The following is a 23,217-nucleotide window of genomic DNA, read 5'->3' as shown; positions in this document are numbered from 1 at the left end:
TTATAAAGTGCTGCAGAGAAATGTGTTTTTGGTCCTCAAAATTGACCATTAGAACTTCTAGGAGAAACTGTTTGACATAGTTTTAGTACCAGGTTTGCAGGTGGAGGTTGAAGGGGGGATCAGTGGGAACTTGTCCCAAGTGAATATGTTTTTAAAAACTGCTGATGTTTAGATTGTTGCAAAGCCTCCAAACATAATTGCATTACTAAACCTGCTGATGGGGGTCAGAGCAATCTGTGGAAGAGTGTTGAGAGTTAATTAACTTTTAAATTCAATTAATTAGCACCCATTGCTTCCATATACATTCGATTTAGATGGTATAAATGTTTCCTTTAAATACAATGTTTTCTTCACAGTTATAACTGCCCCTCCCCCCACCACCACCAGGTCAGTCCAATACAATTAAGATTATAAATGAATGACAGCATTGCATTTATTGATATAATTGCAAACACAAATTTTTGAAAACAGACTTATTTGTGATGATCTCATCCATTAGAAGTCCTCATATGCTGCAGAAACTCTGCCAGTAACAGAAGGTTGTAATGGGCTACTAGTTAAAATATATGTATATCAGATGCTCTGAGAAGTTTGTGGTTACAAGTCCAGGATGTCTGTGTCATTTTGCCGTACTTTATGAGGCAGAAATAGAGAAAGAGAAGGAGGAGGAGAGTTTTGGTCCCAAAAAAGAGGAGAATGGTGTAGGGATTATGCCAGGAGCATTTTATCTTTCATAAACCATTGCTTTAAAGCCTGTTAATGTTTTGTAAATAAATCTAGGTAAACCAAGTACCCAGTATGAATTCTAATATCTTTTATTTTTTAAATCTATTAACCTATAAATGGCCGTTTGTGATTCTGTAACACCTGGGTAGGACCTCTGTAAATTAAATAAGATTTGCATCTTTTCCAGGTTGCTCTGCAAGCCACATAAAATGTCCCCCTCTCACCACTGTACATATTCTCTTCTTTTTTCAAATATATAATGTTCCTGAGATGTTCAATGCTCCTTCCATCATGTTTTCATGCATTTGGCTGCTTTATTGATTCTCTTGTGATCTTGACAAAATACCAGAATTTTTTTCTCTATTTACTTGAATTGGTGCACGGGTTTGGCCCTAACAGAAGCTGTTTGTTACAACATGTCAAACAATTAGGAAACTAACTCCCCTACAAATTGTAATTACATGCACACTAAATTACATTTTTTTAATTTTTTGGGGGGCCTCCTAATTGCAAATATACACACACAAACTAGTTTTGCAATCACACATCACAATAAAAACACTCCTCCTTTTTAGGAACCTAATGGCTTCAAAGCAACATTCTAAAAACAAGTAAGCAAAAATATTCCATCTATCCTCCTGTTCCTAACAAAATGTTTTTCATTCATATTACAAATAGTCCTTCAAGACTCCTCCACCACCCCTGACTCATTTCACCTGTAGATGAGCTTAATCATGAAAACACATCAAAACAATCACTCCACATTTCAGAACTTTCCATACTGTGACATTGTAAATCAATGTTTACTATTGATGCTTTCCAAAGAAGAAAAAGAGCAATCCGCTATTATTTATTTGCATTAGTGCCCTCAGTTGCATAGAAATTGTTGCTAAGAATATTTCAGAGGAAGGAACCAGTTACTGGATCATCTAAAATTTTAAGTTGAGAAGTCCATTTGTTGTGAAGAAGACTTAAGAATGTCCAAGAGTGTCCAACAAGTGCTAGGAGTTACAAAAAGGTGCTACAAAAAGGTGTTGCAGAGGTGCAAGGGGAAAGACTAATGTACAACAGCTTTTTGTCAAGAACAGCAAAAAGTCACTTCTTTCCAGTCTGCATGAGGTACAAAGGACTGGACAACAAAAGGCTATTTTCTCTGTAGGTTCTTTCTTCTGACTGGTATGGGAGATCTGGAAAATCAATTGTCAACAAAAATAGGGTGAATATCATAATCTGTGTATGTCCCAGCATGATGGAGCACAATGTTACAAGGCAAAAGTAATAATGAAGTGACTCAGAAATCATGACATTGAAATTTTGGGCTCATGGCAAGGAATCTCCTCAAATCCTAATTGAAAATCTGTGATCTTTTCTCAAAAAGCAGGTGGACAATCAGAAGCCCACAAATTATGACCAACTCCAAGCACTACCAAGGCAAAAATGGGTCACCATCAGTTAGAACTTGGCACAGAAGCTGAAATGCAACATACCAGAACGGATTGCAGAAGTTATGAAGAAGGGTCAACACTGTAAAGTTTTCCCCTCTAGGTCACCATGTCATAGTCATATGTCATTAACCCCTCTGGCCGTCTAAATATGTCTGGATTTTTATGTCCAGACATATTTAGAGCGGTACATTGTTTTGCATGGAAATTTGTTGTTTAATTTTTTAGGCCTGTACTTCTTGGAAAAAACTCCAGGGTATGATAAAGTTTGAAACACAAATAATTTATTATAATATAATAAATAATTATAAATAATTTTATAAATAAAATTATAGATAAAAAAAGTTTTATTAAAAAATAAAAAAAATGTTTTCCATTTGTCCAAACAAGGGTAAAATAATAGAATAAAATTTAGGATTTATTAATTATTATTTTGGTTTATTTTTTTAAAACTATATCACTATGAATAATGTTTTAAAAGCAGATTACAATGTAACTTGCTTTTAAATTTCCCGCCAGGCCACGCCGCCCCAGCTTACCAACGCTTGATGCATCACATTAATCAAGCCAAAGATGTGATGCAGAAGAGGGTTTGCTAGAGGACGCCACTGGATCATAGGGAGCAGGTATTTTTTTTATCCTAACCCGAGTGTGGCTTGGGGTTACCACTTTTGGTATATAAAATTCACCCCAAGCCACGCTCGGGATAACCGTCAATGCAGTTAATAGTCTAAAGGGCAGTTCAGGGGGGGGAAGCCCCTTACTTACTTACTTCCTCTGTGGAAGGAAACCAGAGTACCCTTAGTAAACCCACATAAACAGAGGAAGAACATGCAAACTCCATGCAGATAGTGTCCTGACTGAGATAACCTTTATAGTCGTATCTTTATAGTCATTAGCCGTGCTAACCTTTATAGTAGTGTGTGTATATATATATATATATATATATATATATATATTAGTAAACATTTATAGTCTTTAGCAGATTAGTGTAAATTCCCTTTTTTTGTGCATTGGTGAATCTTTTTATGTTTGATTCCATGTGAAATTTTTGTGCTTATATTTCCTCATACAAACCAAAGAGGGATTCAGGAACAGGGAACAAGTAAAGGTAAGGTAAACTTAGGCAAAAGAATTGGTATTTGGCAAAGACTATGAGGTTTCTAAAAAACTTTAGTGGCTCATAACGAGTTTCACATGAAGTGAAATGTGTAACAATGTACATATAAAACAGTTTGGTTACAGGAAAACAGAAATAAGATGGATCAAATCTTATAATAAAGATAAAATCACGTAAATATTCTCTTCCACATACTTAAAAACCATAAACTGTTCAACTTTGTTGGGCTGTACAGCTTTTTGCACATAAAAAAGTATAGCATAAGTAACAACCCCCCCCATAAAAACATGTTTGAACAATAAACTATTTCTTGTTTGGTGCAGGGAGCTGGCTCTTGCCACCAGGCCTCTATGGTGTTAGAACTTTCTAGTAGGCACGCACTAGTGGACTATGACCCAAGCAAGATCCTTGTGCCCATTTGCTAAATATTTCCTGTACACATTCTTTCATACTATCCTAGATCCTGCCTGTGTAAAGTTGGAGACTTGTAAAACATGACTAAGGTAGAGAATATGAAAACGCTCACCCTTACACCAACCACCCTGCTCCCACCAACCACCACCCACCCTAATAAAACATGCTACACCTTCTTTGGTAAAAATTTGGCCATAGCAGCCAATTTTATTGCTACAACCTTTAGAAATCAACTTTTTACATAACTTTCAATAAATCGACAGTGCAATTTTAAATACCTTTTTTACAATCATTTTAAAACATTTTCCACACATTTTAAACATTTTCTAACATTTTCAAAACTGTTATAATTTTTACTTAAAGGTCCATGAGAGTACCCTCTACCCTACTAACTCTTCCCAAAACTATCGCTCCCCAAAACCGGCTCCCAGCCGTTACCATGCCGGCTCGGGAGCAGTCAGCGGGCAACTTCCGCTCCCTCCTTGCCCCCACGACTACCCAGTGTCGTGTGGAGCTCCACTTGGCAAAAACTCCATACCTTGATGGGTTCCCAATCCTCATTTTTTTTTTTATTTAACTACCATGGACCAACCAATGAACCACCACTAGCCGCAAGCATGACCTACTTATGCTTGCGAGCACCGCCACACCCTCAGTGCCCTGTGCACACTATCCTTCAAACCCAATAACTACAACTCAGTCCCTACCGCTTTCAGGTATACTCCATCACCTCTTAAAAACAAATGCTGTTCCTTCTCCAAATTTTTGTATCGCACCACCAAACCCCCAATCCTTGTAAAAAAACTCCTATCCTCCTTGTTAACTTTTATCCGGGCTCTATTCAACTTCTCCACTGACCTCGCATTCCGCCACACCAATCTTGCCACTATGTCCAACCATACAAATAGGGTATTTGGAAACAGACCCTGCAACCGTAAAAAAATCAAACTTGATATTCCGGATAAGCTCACGCATGGACCAGGATCCAAGATCATTCCCCCCTGCGTGAATCAATACCACACTGGGAAGCTTGTCTAAACGGGCAAATCTGTTGACCTCTGTTAACACACGGCTCCACTGCATACCCGGGATTCCTATCCACCGAACTTGTGCAGTCCTACATTTCCACCACAGATTGGATATATTACTTCAGTCATAGCAAAATGTAATTACATAGAAATCTAATTATGCATAACAGTGAGAAAGGGAAAAAAACACTGCATACACATACTGCAATAAGTCATGTATCTGTCAACATACTTTTAATTTGCACAAAGTAATTTTAACCTAGTTTGAAAAATCCTTTAAACACCCAACCGCCTTCCGTTTGGCTCAATATCAGCCAATCTGCAACCCCAGTAAACAAAAGAGTGTCCCAGGATCTATACCAGACAATCCTGAGAAAACCCATACTAATTAACAGTAATATCACTGCCACCCCACCAATCCCACTCCCCATTACCACCAATACACATAACTCCCAGAACAAACCTCCACTGCCTTACAGCCAGTGAGGGCGGGTATACAGATGAAACCACCTAGATTCCCACTTAGCGATGTGTTTGATGACCTCCTCTCCAAGCCCCTATCTGGCTGCCTCCGTTGTGGCTCCAATTGTTAATGAATGCGAGGAATGGTCCGGCCAGAAGCCGCAATACAATTTTTAAATACTGCCACAAACTGGTAACGAGACACAAATGAACCATTTACATGAACAAAAAATGTTCCCTCCTTTTGTGGGAGAACACCCCAATACTCACCCACCGCTCTTACTGGACAAGCCACAGAACCCGTAACCTTGTGCAATTCCAATCGTGCTCCTCTACTTGTCTGGTCAGTTTTTGACTTCCTTACCCAAATAACAACCCTGTTCTCTTCTAAAACAGTATCCTCAGCTATCAATCCCCCACTCTGCACCCTACTGGGGGTGACCACCTCCCCCACCCGTAGGGCAGCAAAAAATGTCACCACAAATAAAGCCTGAAACAAAACCCCCTAAAACCATCAACACATTGAAACCCCACCTGGTGTATCAAATTAACCAAAAAAGAAAAAGACACAGGCCTTCTGGTGTCGCTGTGGTAGCCCCACAAAACCTGTCTTACTGCAAAACCCTTGGTGCAATCATGTCAATACATCAACTTAAATAAAAAGGCCAACACTGCCTATTTCCTGGCCATAGCTGACCCCGACACCCCCTTCTGAAAATTATGTACTATAAATAACAACACAACTGCCTCGTCCCCTTTTGGATCGCCCTCCATCCCCTCAGTGTGAAAAAACAAAAACCATTCCCTCCAAGTCCCCACATACGATTTCCACGTTCCAGAGCTGACCGAACGTTGTATTAAACCAGCGATGATCCCCAAACTACATTCCCCTCTCCTCTGCCAACGGTGCTGCTTCTCAAAACCTTTCCCACTGAAAACAAGAAAAGGAATCAGCGATTATATTGTCCCTTCCAGGCACATGTACTGCCTTCACCCAAATAATAAGGTGCAAATACAAAAACGCTGAATTGTTATTAATGGCTTCCACCACCCCCATGTTGTCACATAAAAAACGCACCTTGCGATCCCTAAGCTCTGGGACCCCATAATACCAGACCCACCACTATAGGGAACAGCTCCAGCAACACCAAATTTTTGCAAAACCCATTGACTCTACATGCCTCAAGCCAGGGCTCAATGCTCCACTTACCCTGAAAATACACACCATTTTCAAAAGCTCCTGATGCGTCCATCAACAGATCCAGAGCCAAACTGTCCACAGCCTTTGCCATCCAAACAGATCGGCCATTGTACTGACCCAAAAATTTGTGCCACACTTCTACGTCCTCCTTCAACACCCTAGGCAATTTAATGAAATGCGTAGGCAATATCCCATGGGCATAGATTTTTTTCAACCTCATAGCTCTCACCACTGTCATTCTCAAATCCACCACCTTATCATCCGGCAACCGGCACTACATTTCAAACAATGCACATGATATTGAACACCCCATGGGCAAACATTTATCTACAAAAAATTCCCCTTGCCATTCACAACCCAACAAGCAAAAACATTCCGGATGAACCGGCAACAACCTGAAAGCTGCCTCAATGTCAACCTTAGCCATTAAACAACCCCTACCCGCCCTCTCAACAAAATCCACAGCCTTGTCAAACGAAGTATAAGCCACCCTGCACAACTCAGAATCGATAGCATCATTCACTGAACCCCCTCTGGGAAACGACAAATAATGAATCATCCGAATCTGCCCAAGTTCCTTTTTAGGAACCACACCCACAGGTGACACAACCAAATCTGCAAAGGGAGGCTCTTAAAGGGGCCTGCTATCTGACCCAACACCACTTTTTTTTCAACTTGGCTGTGATCACCCCTGGATTCCGCAAAGCGGACAATAACTTCCTGGCTCTAGGAGGCACACTAGACAAACTGCATGGAATCCTAAACCTTCTGTAAAACCCAGTTCAAATACCCTCGACGCCACTGTTAGGATACTCACCGAGGAAAAACGCCATGTTTTCCACTTTCACCGGCGTCCTCCCTCTTACCTGCAGGCTCACCGGAACATCCTTCACCTTTCCTGGTAAACGCGCAACGCGGTAAACGGGTGTAGACTCCCGCATCCTGAACATTAGTGTTTGAAACGAGATGAGGTTACAAACTTGCAAGCTCTCTAACGCTTCCCAGCCGAAGCCCCCCCAAAGCTTGAACCCCCCGGTGCCCCCAAGAAATGACTGCAGCCCCATACGCCCTGATGTCATCAATCGCATCCAAAGACTAATGTCTTTGTGATCCCACCTCGGCCCTGGGCACATGGCCTTTCGCTGATGAAACTGTTCGTCATAACGAAGCCAAGCCATCTGCCCGTAAACCCTATGCGCTTCGCTAATGGCATTGAGGTAACAAAAATGGGCCAAACAGTTCTCCAGCGCCTTCTCCCCGATCAAACTGGCCATGATAGCGTGCACAGTAAGCGACAAATGTGCACGTTATCAACCGCCACAGCCCCTTATCCTCCCCCTGCCTCTTACCCTCACTCACTTAGCATCTCTGACACCAAACCGCTCCACAGGTAACAGGGAAAAGATTTTGACGTACTCACCCTTTCATATGTGCTCTCGGACCTCCTGCGGCAGATGTGATCCCAAAGGCCCCTCAAAACATACATACACCTCCCCTTTCTCTCGGTTAGCGACACCCGAGTCTTTTCTCCTCTTCTATTGGACCAGCCCTAGCAGCCCACCCTCTGAATCCACAGACGGCGGGGATGACAAAACACAATCCCTCACTGACGTGCACTCCCCCACCCCCACCACAGACAGGGGTCTGGAGTCAACCCCACAGTCCAAACTAACACCCACCCCCACATCGGCCTGCCCCAACTTCTGCTTCCTCACATGGCCAAACTTCAACAACAATGCATGTAAACCTTGTAACAAACTACCAGCATCTAACCCAGTCCCCAGTACACCCCCCTCCCTCCCCCCGACGTGACCCAGCTCAGCATAAGCCAAAGCCCCTTCACTATCCCTAATACATTGTCACCCCCCACCCCTCCCCGGGGACCCCAAACACCTGCTTGCAAAACTCACCAGGCTGCCCAGGACCATGAGGCCTTGCAGCCGCTGAAGACCCTCCGCGATGGCGACTCACAACCTCCTCTTTCGATCCAGTAAGCTCCCCTTCGGACCTCTGCTCCACTGCAGTCTGCAAGCGAGCATCCTCCTCTTCACCTGACCCCGGATGCCGACTAGTGACGTCACTTCTGGATTGCCCCTGCAACCAAGGAAAGTCTGGAAACCTGGCCTCTTCTCCGCTCATTCGTGCTGGAACACAGAACCCGACGCCCCCTCTCGACCCCCGGAACCAAGCAGTAGGATCCTCCGGGATGCCGATTGGGGCACCAGCCGTCCTGCCCAGCGTGCTCGGCCCCGATCTCTGGACTTCACTCCTCCCCCACCAAGCTCTTCCTCCTGCAGACGGGAGAGCCGCAGACTCTAGGGCTGGCAGTCCTCTTGGGCGCACTCCGGACGAAGAAGGAACAGGAAGAGAACCCTCCACATTGTCCCGCTGAAGCTGGGGATTCCTCCCGGTACCCCCCCAAGCCCCACCAGAGCTTTTTCTCACGCGGCACTGGACAGTTAGGGGGGGAACTGGTGCTGTACCGCTCTGCCGGGGGGAAACTGCTGATCGCGCTGAGAAGCAGGCTGTTTCTCACTGACACCCTGCTGAGCCCCCTCATTAGCGGCCTCAACCTGGGCCTGAAGCCAGGCCACTGCGTGTATAGTAGCCACAGCTCTCAGGTGCCCAAGTATGAGTTCAATGTCGGCCATAGCCAATCCAGATAGCACGTCAGCAATCAGGAAAATGTTTTCTAAATTTTTCTTCCTTGACGTCTCTTCAGCAACTGACCTCTCCCCTTAGCTGACCCCCTTATAAATGCCCGCTGACCCGCCCATCAGACCACCATCACACCATGCCATTCATCCAATCGTTTTGGATTACAAAACGTAAACAAATTAGACGTTTCTTTTTCCCGCCTTTCTTTCTCATCCCTTCTTAAAACCAGCTTAGTTTTCTTTTAATTGTCTGATTAAAAGCTCAGAATCAACAACAGCATGGAGGCACAGGAGCCTTTATAGAGATTCTTGCCCAATGTTTAAAAATCAACCCTGCTGCATACCTGCAGCATACCTTATCAATGCTTTGTACATTCTGCTGCCATCTGGATATCTTCTCCTTTAGAGTGGATCTATCACCAAAAATTTCACTTAAAAATTTTAAAACAATATTTTACTTACTAAAAAGGATAAATAATCCTTTCAAAAGTAAAATTTTTTTTTTTTATTAAATGCCTTTTTTATTAAGCTTCCTGAGCTGTTTATTTCTGTCTGGATTTATATGTCTAAAAGAGGTATATTTTTTTTCACGAAATTGTATTTTACAGTAAAAAATAATAGTATGAGTATAAAAAAAGTTTGAAACACAAAATCATGTCAAAATAATAATTTAAATGAATTAAAAAAAAAATATATATTTTTTTTAATTTTTTAAAATCAACAATAAATAAATAATATACTCATACTTATAAATTAAACTGTAAAATAAATGTTCATGAAAAACAATGTATTGCTTTTACACATATAAATCCATTGTATTGCATTCAATACAGTTATTTTGTGGACAAGGTTGCCCCGCCGGCAACGTCCTCACGCACTGACGTCAGCCGGCCGGAAGAAGTAAGAAGACGGACATCGATGAGAAGGACGCGGTACACTGGCGGAACAGGTAAGGCTGTATTTATTTCCCATAGGTTTACCTACCCCGAGGATGACATCTTTTTTCTACCCTGAGTCACACTCTGGATTACCACTCAGGGGGTTAAAAGAAGGGGAAGCGCTTCTGTCTTTACAGCCTCAGAAGTAAAGATTTATTAGGAGCGCAGAGCCTTCTGGGATACCTAATATTATGGGCATGCATGCGTAGAGGGATTGTCACTCTTTTTTTACAGCAATATTTACAGCAGGATATATCTTCCGATCTCGTGTCTGCACGGTGTCAGATCATATGAGGTGGGCAATGCATGTGCATGTTGGATGATAGTGAGCATTTGTCATTATTACCATTTGCGTAGTGTGTCTTCCCTTTTGCCCATGGTGTTCCTTTCAGTTGCTGCTCATGGAGATGAGCAGCTATGCACAGGTGCGACTTTGTACTGGACTTTACATGCATTCATGCTCCTATGCACATGTGGGCACCAGCAGATGTGTGGCTATGCACACGTACAAACTTGCACATACATATACATGCCCACACATGTACCCAAAGAGTTTCTACAAGGTGCTTTGTAATTCTCTTCAGTGCTAGACGCAGGTTGCTTGGATCCTCAGCGTATTCTGCCCAGCAATATTCCTATTAGACTTGTCTTACCCTGACCTCCTATTTTTCTGTCTGTTGCTCTGATGTCAGCCTTTTTTATGATTATTACCTGTTTTCCGACTTGACCCCGGACCATTTTGACCTCAAGTATTGCCTGTTGCCTCCCCCAATTCAGGATCATCTTGACCAGAATTATTGTCTGCTGCCTGCCCCCATGTCAAAATGCCTCGATCTTGACCTTTGCCTCTTGCAGTTCCGCTCCCAGCAAATCCTATTGGTCATTTAGACCTCAACCAGGATGATTCCACATAACATGTTGTTACCAAGCTTTCCCCATACCTGCTCATCAGCTGTCTCTATATTGAAGCCATCTATCTCTACTTGCCCCTGATGGGGAGAGACTAGGGACCGCAACCTAATAATTTCCCAGCAGCAAAGCAGTCCAGTGGCCATTAGGCCTACCAACCTATCCCCCATTGCAGGGTGTTATGATGAAGACCAGCAGTCACTTAGATTGTGTGCCCTGGGTAATCCTGTGTCACCAGTCAGGTGCTGTAGCCCAAACATTTCTGGTGTTACTTAGAAGCCTCATGGCATGATTTGCTCTGACAACCACAATAAAATGTAATAGGTTCCCACTCTGTACCCCAAATACTATCTACCAAAAATGGTTTGCTTGTCAATTCATTTCCACAGGTTTTCTGGAAATAGTAAAAATGTTAGTTACAATTGAAAACATAGTGGGATGAAACGTAACCCCTATCACTAGTCTGAACTGGAAAGCTCTGCAATAACATGAATGCTACCAAGGAACAGGTGAATTATTTGTGACATAGAAAAAACACTAAAGATAGCACCACAAGGTTAGACATTTTTTATCTCACAGTCAAAAAACTTTTTATCTAATCTCTATAGTATTATATTTGTTATTTTATTGTCAGTATAAAAGAACAAAGCTAGCACAAACTTTTTTTTGTCAGGGGTAAGTCCGTTGCCTACATTTTTGGCATTCTCTTTATAATCTCATAAAATTGTGAGGTATGCAAACACTAAAGCTATGTACACAAACTAGATGATTGTTGGCAGAGATAAACATCCATGTATGTGTACAGCCGAATGACCGTTGTACTTTTTTTTGGAAGAGAGCATAGTAGGGTGCCTCTCGCTTGTCCTCCTCCCTCCCCTTTCCATAAAACAGAAAAATAATTTCAAGCCACAAAAATGTGAAGTCTGTCTCATATATGTAAGGGGATTAAGGTGTCTAAATATTGCAGTGTGAATCATGCAAGCAAAGAGGACTCTCCAGGTTTCTTAAAGCAATACTAAACTAAAAAAAAAAAAACAACACCTTTACCTTTAATCTTGCAGATCCCTTGATGGCGCTGGTCCTTCCATCGATCCGGTCCCAAGTAATCCTAGATTTCCTTTTCTCCCCGGTGCAGGTGTAAGATCGGGTGACGCAGCTCGCTGCAAAGAAGAAAAAAAGAGAGATGATCCAACTGCGCATGCATGAAATCTGCATCTTGCCCCTAGTGGAAAAATTGCCTTTTTTGCACATGCCCAATATCGAGCATGAACAGAGGGAGTAGCCAGAGCCCCCCAGGATATGTGACGTAGGTATCTGAGGAGGCTCTGCGCTCCCATTTGAGGTGATCAAGACTTAATGGGGGTGGTGAAGCACCCTTTTTTTCCAAAAAGAGTGTTGCACTTAAAAAAAATATAATAAAATGTTTACTTTACATATAAAGGTTGTCTACCCTTTTATGTAAAGTAAACATGTTGAGTTTAGGTGCACGTTAGGATATGATTTTACAATAGGATCTTTGACAGGTCATTTGACCAGACTCTCCTCCTTTTCTCTGCTGCCATTTGTTCCCATAATGCCAAATGAATTGGCTTTTCTTGCTTTGGAGCAAGGTCTAGATGTTCATTATTGACATCATTACTCAATGATGAACTCTGGACTATTATCAAACTTAAATAATAAATAATGATGTGCCATTTTGGAAATGACAAAGCATTGTTTTTCCTAGATATATATATCCCTAATAAAAAATTCCACAATTAGGAATGCATTCTGTGGTGTCACTACAAGGACTACTACTGAACTGAAGCTGATTGGGTCAGGGTTCACAATGCTCATGGGTCCTTATCTACCTGCTGTGAACTTCAGAAATATAAATGGTCTTCTTGTCCATGATTACAAAGCAGATAGATAGCATAAGAACTTACTCCTGAAGATTGTTTCATGTGAACAGGCTCTTGAGAGGAGTTGAGAAATTTTGGGTGTGTATTTAGAGAAAAGTGTGCATTTGTGGTAAGGCCCCTAGTGCTGCTCGGTTTTAGAAAAGGGAAGAATTCTGCTAAGTATTAGGGTAGGTATTAGGTGATAAGGCATTCTTAGCCAATAATAGAAATTAGACCTTTCAAACATGTTTTTACTAGAGTTCAAAAAAAATATATAATTGTATACAAAGAATCTGACTTTGATTGATGAGTGTCCTACCCATAAATTGGTCTGAAGGAAAATTGATAAAAGGCTCCCTTTTTAATAATGATGTCCAATATAACTTGTCTACAATACAGTACCATCAGATGTACATTGCATTCCATATTCCTTTATTTGCTGTTTGATCAATTATTAATTCAATTTTGTAGAGCTTTCAACCTAAGTGACCTAAGTAATAGATACTACATAATGTTTTATGCTATGTTTAGACATAGTTGCAGTGTGGAGATACTACTAGTAGTTTCTACCCGCGAAAGCCAAACACAGAATGAATAGGGGATGAGGGCAGCAGTGCGTAGTATAATACTTCCTGTTGTCGCCTGCAATTATCAATCTGGATGGCCAGGGAGATCAGGTCATCCAAAGAGGAGAGGATCTCTCGACCAGCTAACTGATCTCTAAAGCGGTCTGACAGGCCCTGCCAGAAGGTAGCATGGAGCTTCTCATTGTTCCAGGTGAGCTCAGGTGCCAGGGTTCGAAATCTGATTGCAAATTGTTCTGCAGTGAGCAACCCATGGCAGAAACGGAGGATTGCTGAGGAGGCACGAGCTGGTTTATCAAAGATCCTCTTGAAGAGGGCCAGGAAGACTTCAATACTATTAGTCACTGGATCTTTCATTTCCTAGAGCAGAGGCGCCCATACCAAGGCCTCTCCCGAGAACAGGGAGAATAAATATGCCATCTTAGCATGGTCATAGGGGAAATATTGTGGCTGTAGCTCAAAAAGGATATTACACTGGTAATGAAGCCCCAACAGGTCTTGTGATCCCTAGAGAACTGCTGTGGGGGTGGCAGGTGAAGAGCAGGTGAAACCAGTGGGATGGCAGAAGGCCAGGGGGCTGGTACAGAAATGGTGTGAGCCCTGAAAAAAGGGACAAGGTGCAGAGTCTAAGCAGTAACCAGATCTTCTCCAGAACAAATCACTAGGCAGAAGAATTGTCAAAGAGGGACAGGGTTGATGCAGGCAGCAAGCATGAGAGGCCAGGTTACAAGCCAGGGGTCAAATAACAGGGATCAAGAAAATAGCCACCAGTGACACAGGGGCCACTGCGGACACAGAGAACACAGCTGACACTGGAAGGAACAGGAGGCACAGATGACACAGGAATATCCACAGACAGAAAGGAACACTGGAACAGCGCAAGAGAATAGGCTGGAAACAACAGACTAGCCAATAACAGGACAGGAACTGGATAGGGGAAACACTGAATTAGGAAATGGGGAAACGAGAAACGTAACAAAACAACGCATTTCGCCTATATTGGCTTCCTCAGGGGACTTGTGGACATCGGTGTGCAACTGTGTACAAAAAATAATAACACATATGTTGATTGTCTACATACATGCGTAATATAAATAAATAATTAAAAAAAACAGATGAACATTCCACAATGTTGAAAGATTACACTGTAAAAGCAAGTTATAAGTACAATATAGATGGTTTTCTAGGGTAAATATGCTATTTATAAAGTTATGAATGTTGTACATGAACTTTGGGTTGACTCAAATTGTTGTTAATAAACCATACTATAACCATACTATATCCAACCATAAGACAATGGCTCAAAAATGATATGATTGAGTTGGGCTGGAATGGTACCTGGTTCACTGAAATGGTACCAATGGATTGGCGTAAGGCCGATGTTGTTCCTATCTTCGCAAAAGGGAGCAAAGTCATTACCAGGTAACTACAGATTAGTTGTAAGGAACTTACCTGTCCAGCGAGCCCGCGGCGTCCCTGGGGATCTCAGCTTTAGAGGGAGGCGAAGCTGCACCAGGCAGCATGGCCGAGGCTGCTGCCCTGCTCGCAGAGTATCTCTCCCCGCAGGTGGAGGGATCCGTTCTAGCCGAACTACTGTTCGGCCAGCCGGCATCCCCAGCATCTCTATGGACATGATTACAGAAAGTCCTGTACTCAGCACTCCTGTGGAGGTGCAAAGTACGGCACGTCCCAGGGTGCTGTGGGAAGAGGTGCGCGCGCTACCACACGTGCCTCTTGTACCCCCCCAGGGCGTGGCACTCGGCTGCCTCTCCACGGGGCGGGACATAGTTAGTTTGAATTCCCTGCGGCCGCAGGAGATTCAGTTACCCTCCAATCAAATGGCGCCAGGTGGCGCAAGGTCATTGGGCACTCTGGCCATTTAAGGAGAACCTATCCTGAACACCATTGCCCGCTATAAGCCTCTGTGAATACAGTGTGCTTAAGTGCGTTCTATGTGTTGTTTTATATTAACCCATTTTGTCATTACCATAGCGACCTGGTCTGATACCTGATTCTGCCTGAACTCTGCCTGCCCTGACCTTGGATTGTTTGTGACCACTCTTGCCTGCTGCCTGCCCTGACCTCGGATTGTTCCTGACCTGCCTTTGCCTTACCCTCTTGTACCATGCTTATCGGACTGATCATCTGTGATTAACCCTTACCTTGTTTTATGACTACCAATAAAACTTTACAAAAGAATTCTTGGAGTTGGCTGTGGTCTGTGTGCCCAGGCGCATTACATTAGTTCAGTTAATTTATTGTCCATAGTTGGAAAGGTCCTAGAGCGTTTGATAAAGAACCACAAGAGGAGTTTTTGCTGATAAATAATATGAAGTAATAGTCAGCATGGCTTAAAGAAAGGGCGAAGTAGTAAAACAAATTTTCTCTCTTCTTATGAGGAAGTAAGTAAACAGGTAGACAGTGGAACAACATTTCATATAGTGTACTTGGACTTCGCAAAAGCATTTGACACCATACCCCACAGACGGGTATTATGCAAATTTCGGTCAATAGGTTTAGAAAAGTAAATCTTACAAAGGTGCAATATTTAAAGCTAGTAAAGGACATTCATGTATCAAAAGAGAAATAGACTTCAGGGATGGAGACAGAAGCCCTGATTTATTAAAGTTGTCTAAGGCTGAAAAGAATACACTTTCATCAGTGAAGCTGAGTAATTAAGTAAACCTGGAATGGATTTCCTAAAATCAAGCTAATTGTTAGCTATTTGTTAGCAAATGTTTTCAATCCTGGGCCAGATCCATTCCAGGTTTGCTGGATCACATAGCTTTACTGATGAAAGTGTATTCTCTCCAGCCTTGGAGAACTTTATTAAATCAGGGCCCTAATCCTGCCCTGTACAAAGCATTGGTCAGACAACATGTGGAATATGCAGTTCAGTTTTGGGCACCAATCCACAAAAAGGACATTGTGGAATTGGAGAGAGTACAGAGAAGGGCAACTAAACTAATAAAAAATAAATGGAGGAGCTCAAAACTGAATCTATTCTCTCTTGAGAAGAGACATTTAAGGGGGGATAAGATCACCCTGTATAAATATAAAAACAGTCCATATAGGAAACTCTCTTCCTAATTATTCACTTTGAGATCATTACAAACAACAAGAGGGCACTCTTTGCGTCTGGAGGAAAAGAAGTTTAAGCTCCGGATAAGGAAGGGATTCTTCACTGTAAGGTCTATGAAAATGTGGAATCGGCTCCCTCAGGAAGTAGTTTCAGCAACTACTATAGATTGCTTTAAGAAAAAGCTGCATGCTTTTCTAGAAGCACAGAATGTAACTGGCTATTAAGTAAAGATAACAGAGACTGTTGATCGGGCAAACATCTGATTTTTTTTCCCTGTTGAAACAAATTGTACCAGGGTTTTTTGCCTTCCTATGGACCAACTATGTCCATAGCGTCTTATATCTGGGATTTATTTCCCTTGTGGCTGAATTTGATGAACGTATGTCTTTTTTCAACCTAACCTACTATGTAACTATGTAATTAGTGCCCAAAACTGGACTGCATATTCCAGATGTGGTCTGACCAATGCTTGGTACAGGGGCAGGATTATGTCTCCATCTCTGCAGTCTATTCCTCTTTTCATACCAGAAATTGCTTTATATATTTGCAGCTTGGCATTGCATGCTATTATTAGGTCTATGATCTACCAGAACCCCCAGATCCTTTTCTATTTTTGACTCCCCAGATGAATTCCCCCTAGACAGTATGAAGCATGCATGTTGTTATACCCCAAGTGTATAACTTTACATTGCTCAATAATAAATGTCATTTGCCACTTGGCTGCCCAATTAAACAGTACATCCAGGTCAGCTTGTAGATTATAGACATCCTGTATGGACTTAATTCCATTAAATAGTTTGGTGTCATCTGCAAACACAGAAATGGTACTTTGAATCCCAAACTCTATATCATTTACAAAGATGGTAAACAGTAAAGGTCTCAACACTGAACTCCACCAGGCAGGGTACACCACTAATATCTTTTGACCATTTATAGTATGAATCATTAATCTCTACTCTCTGGATACGATCTTTTAGCCAGTTCTCTATTCATTTACAGATTGACTTTTCTAAATCTATCGACCCTAACTTGCATATAAAACGTGGGGTACAGTGTCAAATGCTTTAGCAAAGTCCAAGTACACTATATTAACTGCTACTCCACTGTCTACCTGTTTACTTACTTCCTCATAAAAAGAGAGTAAATTTGTTTGACAACTTTGGTCTTTCTGGAATCCATGCTGACTATCGCTTATAATATTATTTTCTAGGAGAAACTTACTTCTCTGTAGTTACTTGGAAATTACTTTGTTCCCTTTCTGAAGATAGGAACCATTGGTACCATGCCAGTGTCTAAAGAGTCTCTAAAAATTAGAAACAATAGCTTTTAAATAACAGAGCTCAGCTCTTTAAGGACAGGTAAATGTAATCCAAAAGGTCCAGGTGCTTTGTCAACCTCAGTGCTATGACATTGCTTTTTGCATTTTGGAGCTCTGCCATTTTACTAAAAAAAATGTTTAGTAAATCCAACCCTGAGACATTCTTTAAGGCAATAGTCCCCAACCTTTTGGAGCTCCCAAACAGCTAAATGCATGGACCCCAGACTGTGCCTGCGTGGGGAGCTGTGTGTCACTAAAGGGGGAAGAAACTTCCCCCCAGAGTGAAGTCATAATGCCAGAAACCGCACAGAGACACAACCTGCCCACCGCCTTGAGCCTGCGATGTCACCTGGATTGCCCATGGGAATATATTTTGCACTTTCTTGACACACCTTTGTTGCAGTAAGATATGCTGAACAAACAGGCTGCAGGTCAGATTTCTCAGTTCACAAAGGCGCATTAGCAGCCATTTCACATCCTAGGCTAATATATGTTAAAGAACAACATAGCATACATTAGTAAAATGGTTTTGGAAGTTGAAAAGAATATTAAAGGTTCAAGGGGAGCCCAATGTATGTTGGAGATTTTTGTGCATTGTAAAGTTAATATAAGAATAATATTATCTACACCAAAAAATTTAATAAACAAAGTGTACCTGCAATTCGGAATAAATAATAAAGAAACACAAGGGATTTCCAGGGCACAGGGTTCTTTTTGAAACTTTGAAATTATTGCAAACATTTCAAAATCTTTTGGACGCAGATGCTGGCAAAGCAAACATTCCTTTCTTTTTACAAAATGCGATAGGTTGTGATATCTCTGCATGGGCAGGCAACCAGGATTTTTAACCCTTTACAACACTTTTTTTTACAACTGTATAACAAAACATGATTGTGTTATACTTATATATATGTAATATACCATAATACTAAATGTAAAACGAATCTTTTCTTTGTTAGGGGTCTTACATGTTCCCTGCTGTTTTACAAATGGAACTCCCCAATCAGATGGAATATTAGCTTTATTGATTTTATTATTGTCAGATTTATCTAAATCAGCAGAGTGTGCATTGGACTTCTTCTAGAAGGACCACCGCTTCCACAAAGAAAGCAGTGGTCTGCAGCATGCTGGGGCAAGGACAGGATTTTCTTTTCTGGCTGCGGCTCTAAATATTTCTAAATAGAATTCATTGAAAGATTTGCATGCTTTTTGTTTGATGTACCTGAAATGTAATTAGCTAACTTAAACTGTAACTTCAATTTGACTTTAAAATTACTTTACAATTTCTCAAAAATAAATATATATTTATATTGCGGGTTTAAATATAGGTTATGTTTTTGGAAATGTACCTTTTTTAAACAAGGGAAAAACATGCTATACTTGCCAATGTAATCTAGCAGATTGTGTACAATATCCAGAAAATAGTCCCGCCTATTTGATATTTAGTTAGACTGTATAAATATCTGCTGCCCTTGTAGGCTGGTCATTCTGAACTCAAAACTGGGACTCACCGCCATGTATTTTTTGTGGGATTTCACTTTTTTCCTTGCACTAATAATCCCTGGATTTTTCTGTTTCATGGGCCTCAGTCTGCTATGGAGAAGAGGAAAACTTCCACCAGGTCCAACTCCCCTACCACTTCTGGGGAACATTCTACAGCTAAGCGGAGGAGACATGGTGACTTCACTGGTAAAAGTAAGTGAACATTCTTGTTTTAGATGGGCAGATCCTGGAGGTGGTTATTAGCTGAGTTAGAAATAAAAGGCTTACAAAACAATAATATATTATTTACACAGATTTATCATTATAGAATGAAATTGGTGTTTAGAGAAATTCAAAATAAGAGTTGCAAAAATAATGGCTATGAGCTAATATGTGCACTACATACAAATGTAACACTTTCCATTAGTGGAATAAACTAAGAGAAAGAAAATGTTGGAGTGTTTGAAAATGATCAATCTCACACAGGAATCAAATACATGAAAATGGATAAAATCAGTAACATTTTTTCTAACAACTTTATAAAAACAAAAAACAACCATAGACAGGAGTTTGTAGAGTTATGTCACATAGATACACCCTGCAGAACCAATGGGGTAATGGGGAAGGGGATTGAGGACACCTAGGAGGAGGTTAATCAGCACATTGTTAGATAGGGAGGTGCAGTAATCAGTTCCCTCACCAAGTCATGTTGGCACTACAATAGATGGCAAGTAGAATTTTCTTACTCATTTTTTTCCTGCCCAGGCATCAACTTAAAAACAATGTACACCCGTTTACACTAAGCATTTAATGAAAATATGTGTATACAGATGGTAGTTGTGTGTCAAAGACAGGTCCAAATGATTATTATTAGATACAAAGGCAGCTGAATTTATCCCCGGACCTTGACTAGTTTTATATAAATTAACTTTGTACTGACTGTAATGTGGCTTAATTGATCAACAGGAAGGATTAGGAGCAGGTCAACTTTGACATTCACAGTATAAGCAGGGAATTGCCAATAAATGCAGCCTGCCTATATCTCTGTATTTAATGATATCTTTAAACTATTTTATTACCAAAAGTTATGACTGTGTATGTATCTTTATTATTAATTTACTTTAAAGACCACATTGAGTTGCTGACTTTTGAAAAATGTGAATAAACAACTCTAGGAAAATAGGCAAAATAATATCATACGAATGGTATAAGTACCATGATTTGATTGTTCTTACCATTGCCTTTTTCCTTTACCTTCATCACCTGGATCCTCTGTTGTAGTGTGATCCTTCTGACACAGTAGTTTTTGGGTTTGGTCTTGAGCTGCTCAGATACTTCAAGCTGCATTGTGAGGAGCAAACAGGTTGTACATGCCGGCTTCATACATGAATGAATGTGTGGAATTTCTGGTGATGTATCCTATAGTGCAAGGTTCTGACTTTTATATGCATACATAATTAAAACAGTTTCTCTAATATACAATCATTCCTCTATTATCAAATGTATCATAGCCTTCAAAAGCATTCAGTGTTGTTAATTTTTTTTTCAACCATATCATAATTGGGGAACAATTTTGAACACATTTTTGTTGTCTTCAATTTTTAAGCTTGTTTATGCTAAAATAGGTATGCTGATTCTGCAAGTGCAGTTAGTTTTCTTCTATCATGTCAGGTTTTTTCTCTACCTCTTATATTAATGTGATTACTTCAGCTTGGATTTGTACAGGCTATTCATTTACACGCAAGACAAGTGTGGTCAGAGGTTATGCACTGCTCTACGTAGTAAGTAAGCAAAATGTATTTTTCTACTTACACACATATTTCCTTTCTTTCAGATCATGTCTGGCTCTGCTGTTTCTCGTCGTAAGTGCCTAATCAACCCTGATTCATTTTGTTATATCTGTGGCAGTTTCACCATTCCCAGTTAAAGGGCGAACATCAGCACATTTGTAAAGCAAGCATATTTGGCACATTTCAAAATTAAACTTGGCAATCAAGTTATGGGCCCCTCATAAGTCATGGGCCCCTCATAAGGTGTGCAAACAGTGTGTTGAGGGTTTACAGATGCGGACAAAGGGAACACATGATAAGATGCCATTTGATATACCTATGCGAGAGCCAGGAGATCATTTCAGTGACTGTTACTTTTGTATATTGAAAACTTCAGGATATAATAAATGTAACATAGAATATCCTAGTCTACCATTGGCTATACACCCAGTGACTGATTTAGATGAAATCCAAGTCTAGGCTTTCGTTACACCACCCTCTCTTGATGAACATGATTATAGTGATGAACTAGGTGACAACAATGATGAAGAGCTTGAAATTAAAAGAGGACTCTGTTCATAAGGGGATTGATCAGCATGAGTTGAGTGATTTGGCACGTGATTTGGGACTATCGAAGAAGGCTTCAGAACTCCTAGCATCAAGACTGCGTGAGAAAAATTTACTTGAAAAAGGAACTAAGGTATCGTACTTTTGAACCAAAGAATTCACATTTCTATAGTACTTTAAAACTGACAGTGGCTTTGTGCATTGCCATAACATACCTGGTTTAATGGAGGAATTGGGAATTCCAATCTATAACCTAAATGAATGGCGACTATTCATCGATAGCTCAAAGCGGAGCTTAACGTGTCTCCTCCTTCACAATGGCAATAAATTTGGGTCAGTCCCAAATTGCCATTCCGTTCCTCTTTGTGAAGAATATGCAGACATAAAGAGAGTCATTGAGTTGTTGCAATATCAACAACAGAATTGGGTCATCTGTGTTGACTTTAAAATGGCATGCTTCCTTCTTGTTCAGCAACACAGATACACAAAGTATCTCTGTTATATGTGCATGTGGGACAGCAGAGCTCATGAGAGGCATTTGATGGAAATGAATTGGCCTACAAGATCTGCCCTAAAACCAGGTGATCCAAACATTCTACATGAGCCACTTGTTGATAGAAAGAATGTTATATTCCCGCCTCTGCACATGAAACTGGCTCTGATGAAGCAGATCATTAAAGCTTTGCCAACTGAAAGAGAAGTTTCAAGTTTCTCATTTTGGCATTTCCAAGCCTGTCATTTAAAAAAAAAAGACCGGTGTGTTTGATGGTCCACAGATTTGGCAGCTCATCAAAGATGAAAATTTCATCAGAACAATGTCAAAAGCCGAAAAGAATGCTTGGTTATCATTCAAAGCCATTGTCAAGGACTTTCTTGGAATCACACGAGCAAATAATTACACAGAAGTTGTCCAGAAACTCATGGAGAGCTACAAAATGCTTGGTTGCAATATGAGCATCAAGGTGCATTTTCTGCATAGCGATCTTTCTAACTTCCCAGTAAACCTTGGTGCAGTCAGAGATGAGCAAGGTGAACAATTCCACCAAGATTTGAAGCAGACGTACGTGCGATTGGTGGATTCATTACAATAGGTTTCCAAGGGCCGAATTCATCGTTCGTCCGGCCGATTTCAACGCATGTAACTTTAAAATGCATTACAAATTAGATTATAATCCTTTTTGAAAAAAAAAAGGTCATAGTGTAGGCAGCCCCACAAACATGCAAACGTTTCTAAATCTAAAACTTTATTTTAGAACAAACAAGTGTATTGTTTTCTCTTTTCCTATAGATGAGAGAGAAATACGGGGATGTGTTCACTGTTTATCTTGGGCCTCGACCAGTTGTGGTGGTCTGTGGATACAATGCAGTAAAAGAAATCTATATTGACAGAGCCGATGATTTCATAGCCAGAGGTGATATTTCAACATTTAACACTACCTACCATAACTACGGTGAGTAATCTGTAAATATACAATATGTGTAAAAAAAATAGTTGTTCAGTTGGTAATGGCCTCTGTGTCCCCCACTGAATATATTCACCCTGTATATTGGCCCTGGGTAACACTATCACTGGTCCAGAAAGGACAGCTTTTGTGAGGGAAACTATTTTCCATATTTTCGACTGTGTAAAAAAAAAAA

General features: G+C 40.9%; 1 protein-coding gene and 1 long non-coding RNA gene across 3 annotated transcripts in view; one reads left to right on the top strand and one right to left on the bottom strand.

Annotated features, from left to right (window-relative positions):
* Positions 1-476: 476 nt before the first annotated feature.
* LOC140343586 (uncharacterized) lies at positions 477-21,147 on the bottom strand. 2 transcript variants are annotated; one of them, XR_011923375.1, is made up of 3 exons: positions 21,056-21,147; positions 11,945-12,057; positions 477-1,913 (listed from the first exon to the last, which is right to left on the bottom strand). It is a non-coding gene; the product is annotated as an uncharacterized lncRNA (long non-coding RNA). The 2 variants fall into 2 exon arrangements; XR_011923376.1 differs by lacking the exon at positions 21,056-21,147 and adding an exon at positions 20,479-20,586.
* LOC140343582 (cytochrome P450 2A11-like) overlaps positions 19,238-23,217 on the top strand; it is a 16,573-nt gene continuing 12,593 nt past the window's right edge. Inside the window, exons 1-2 of the mRNA XM_072430296.1 lie at positions 19,238-19,456; positions 22,868-23,030. Of these exons, the coding sequence (XP_072286397.1) occupies positions 19,277-19,456; positions 22,868-23,030 (343 nt within the window). The 5' untranslated portion in view covers positions 19,238-19,276. The remainder of the gene's footprint in view (positions 19,457-22,867; positions 23,031-23,217) is intronic.

This window comes from Pyxicephalus adspersus, chromosome Z (genome assembly GCF_032062135.1).
Source record: "Pyxicephalus adspersus chromosome Z, UCB_Pads_2.0, whole genome shotgun sequence".
NCBI lineage: Eukaryota > Metazoa > Chordata > Amphibia > Anura > Pyxicephalidae > Pyxicephalus > Pyxicephalus adspersus.
This window is presented reverse-complemented; position numbering and strand designations above follow the sequence as displayed.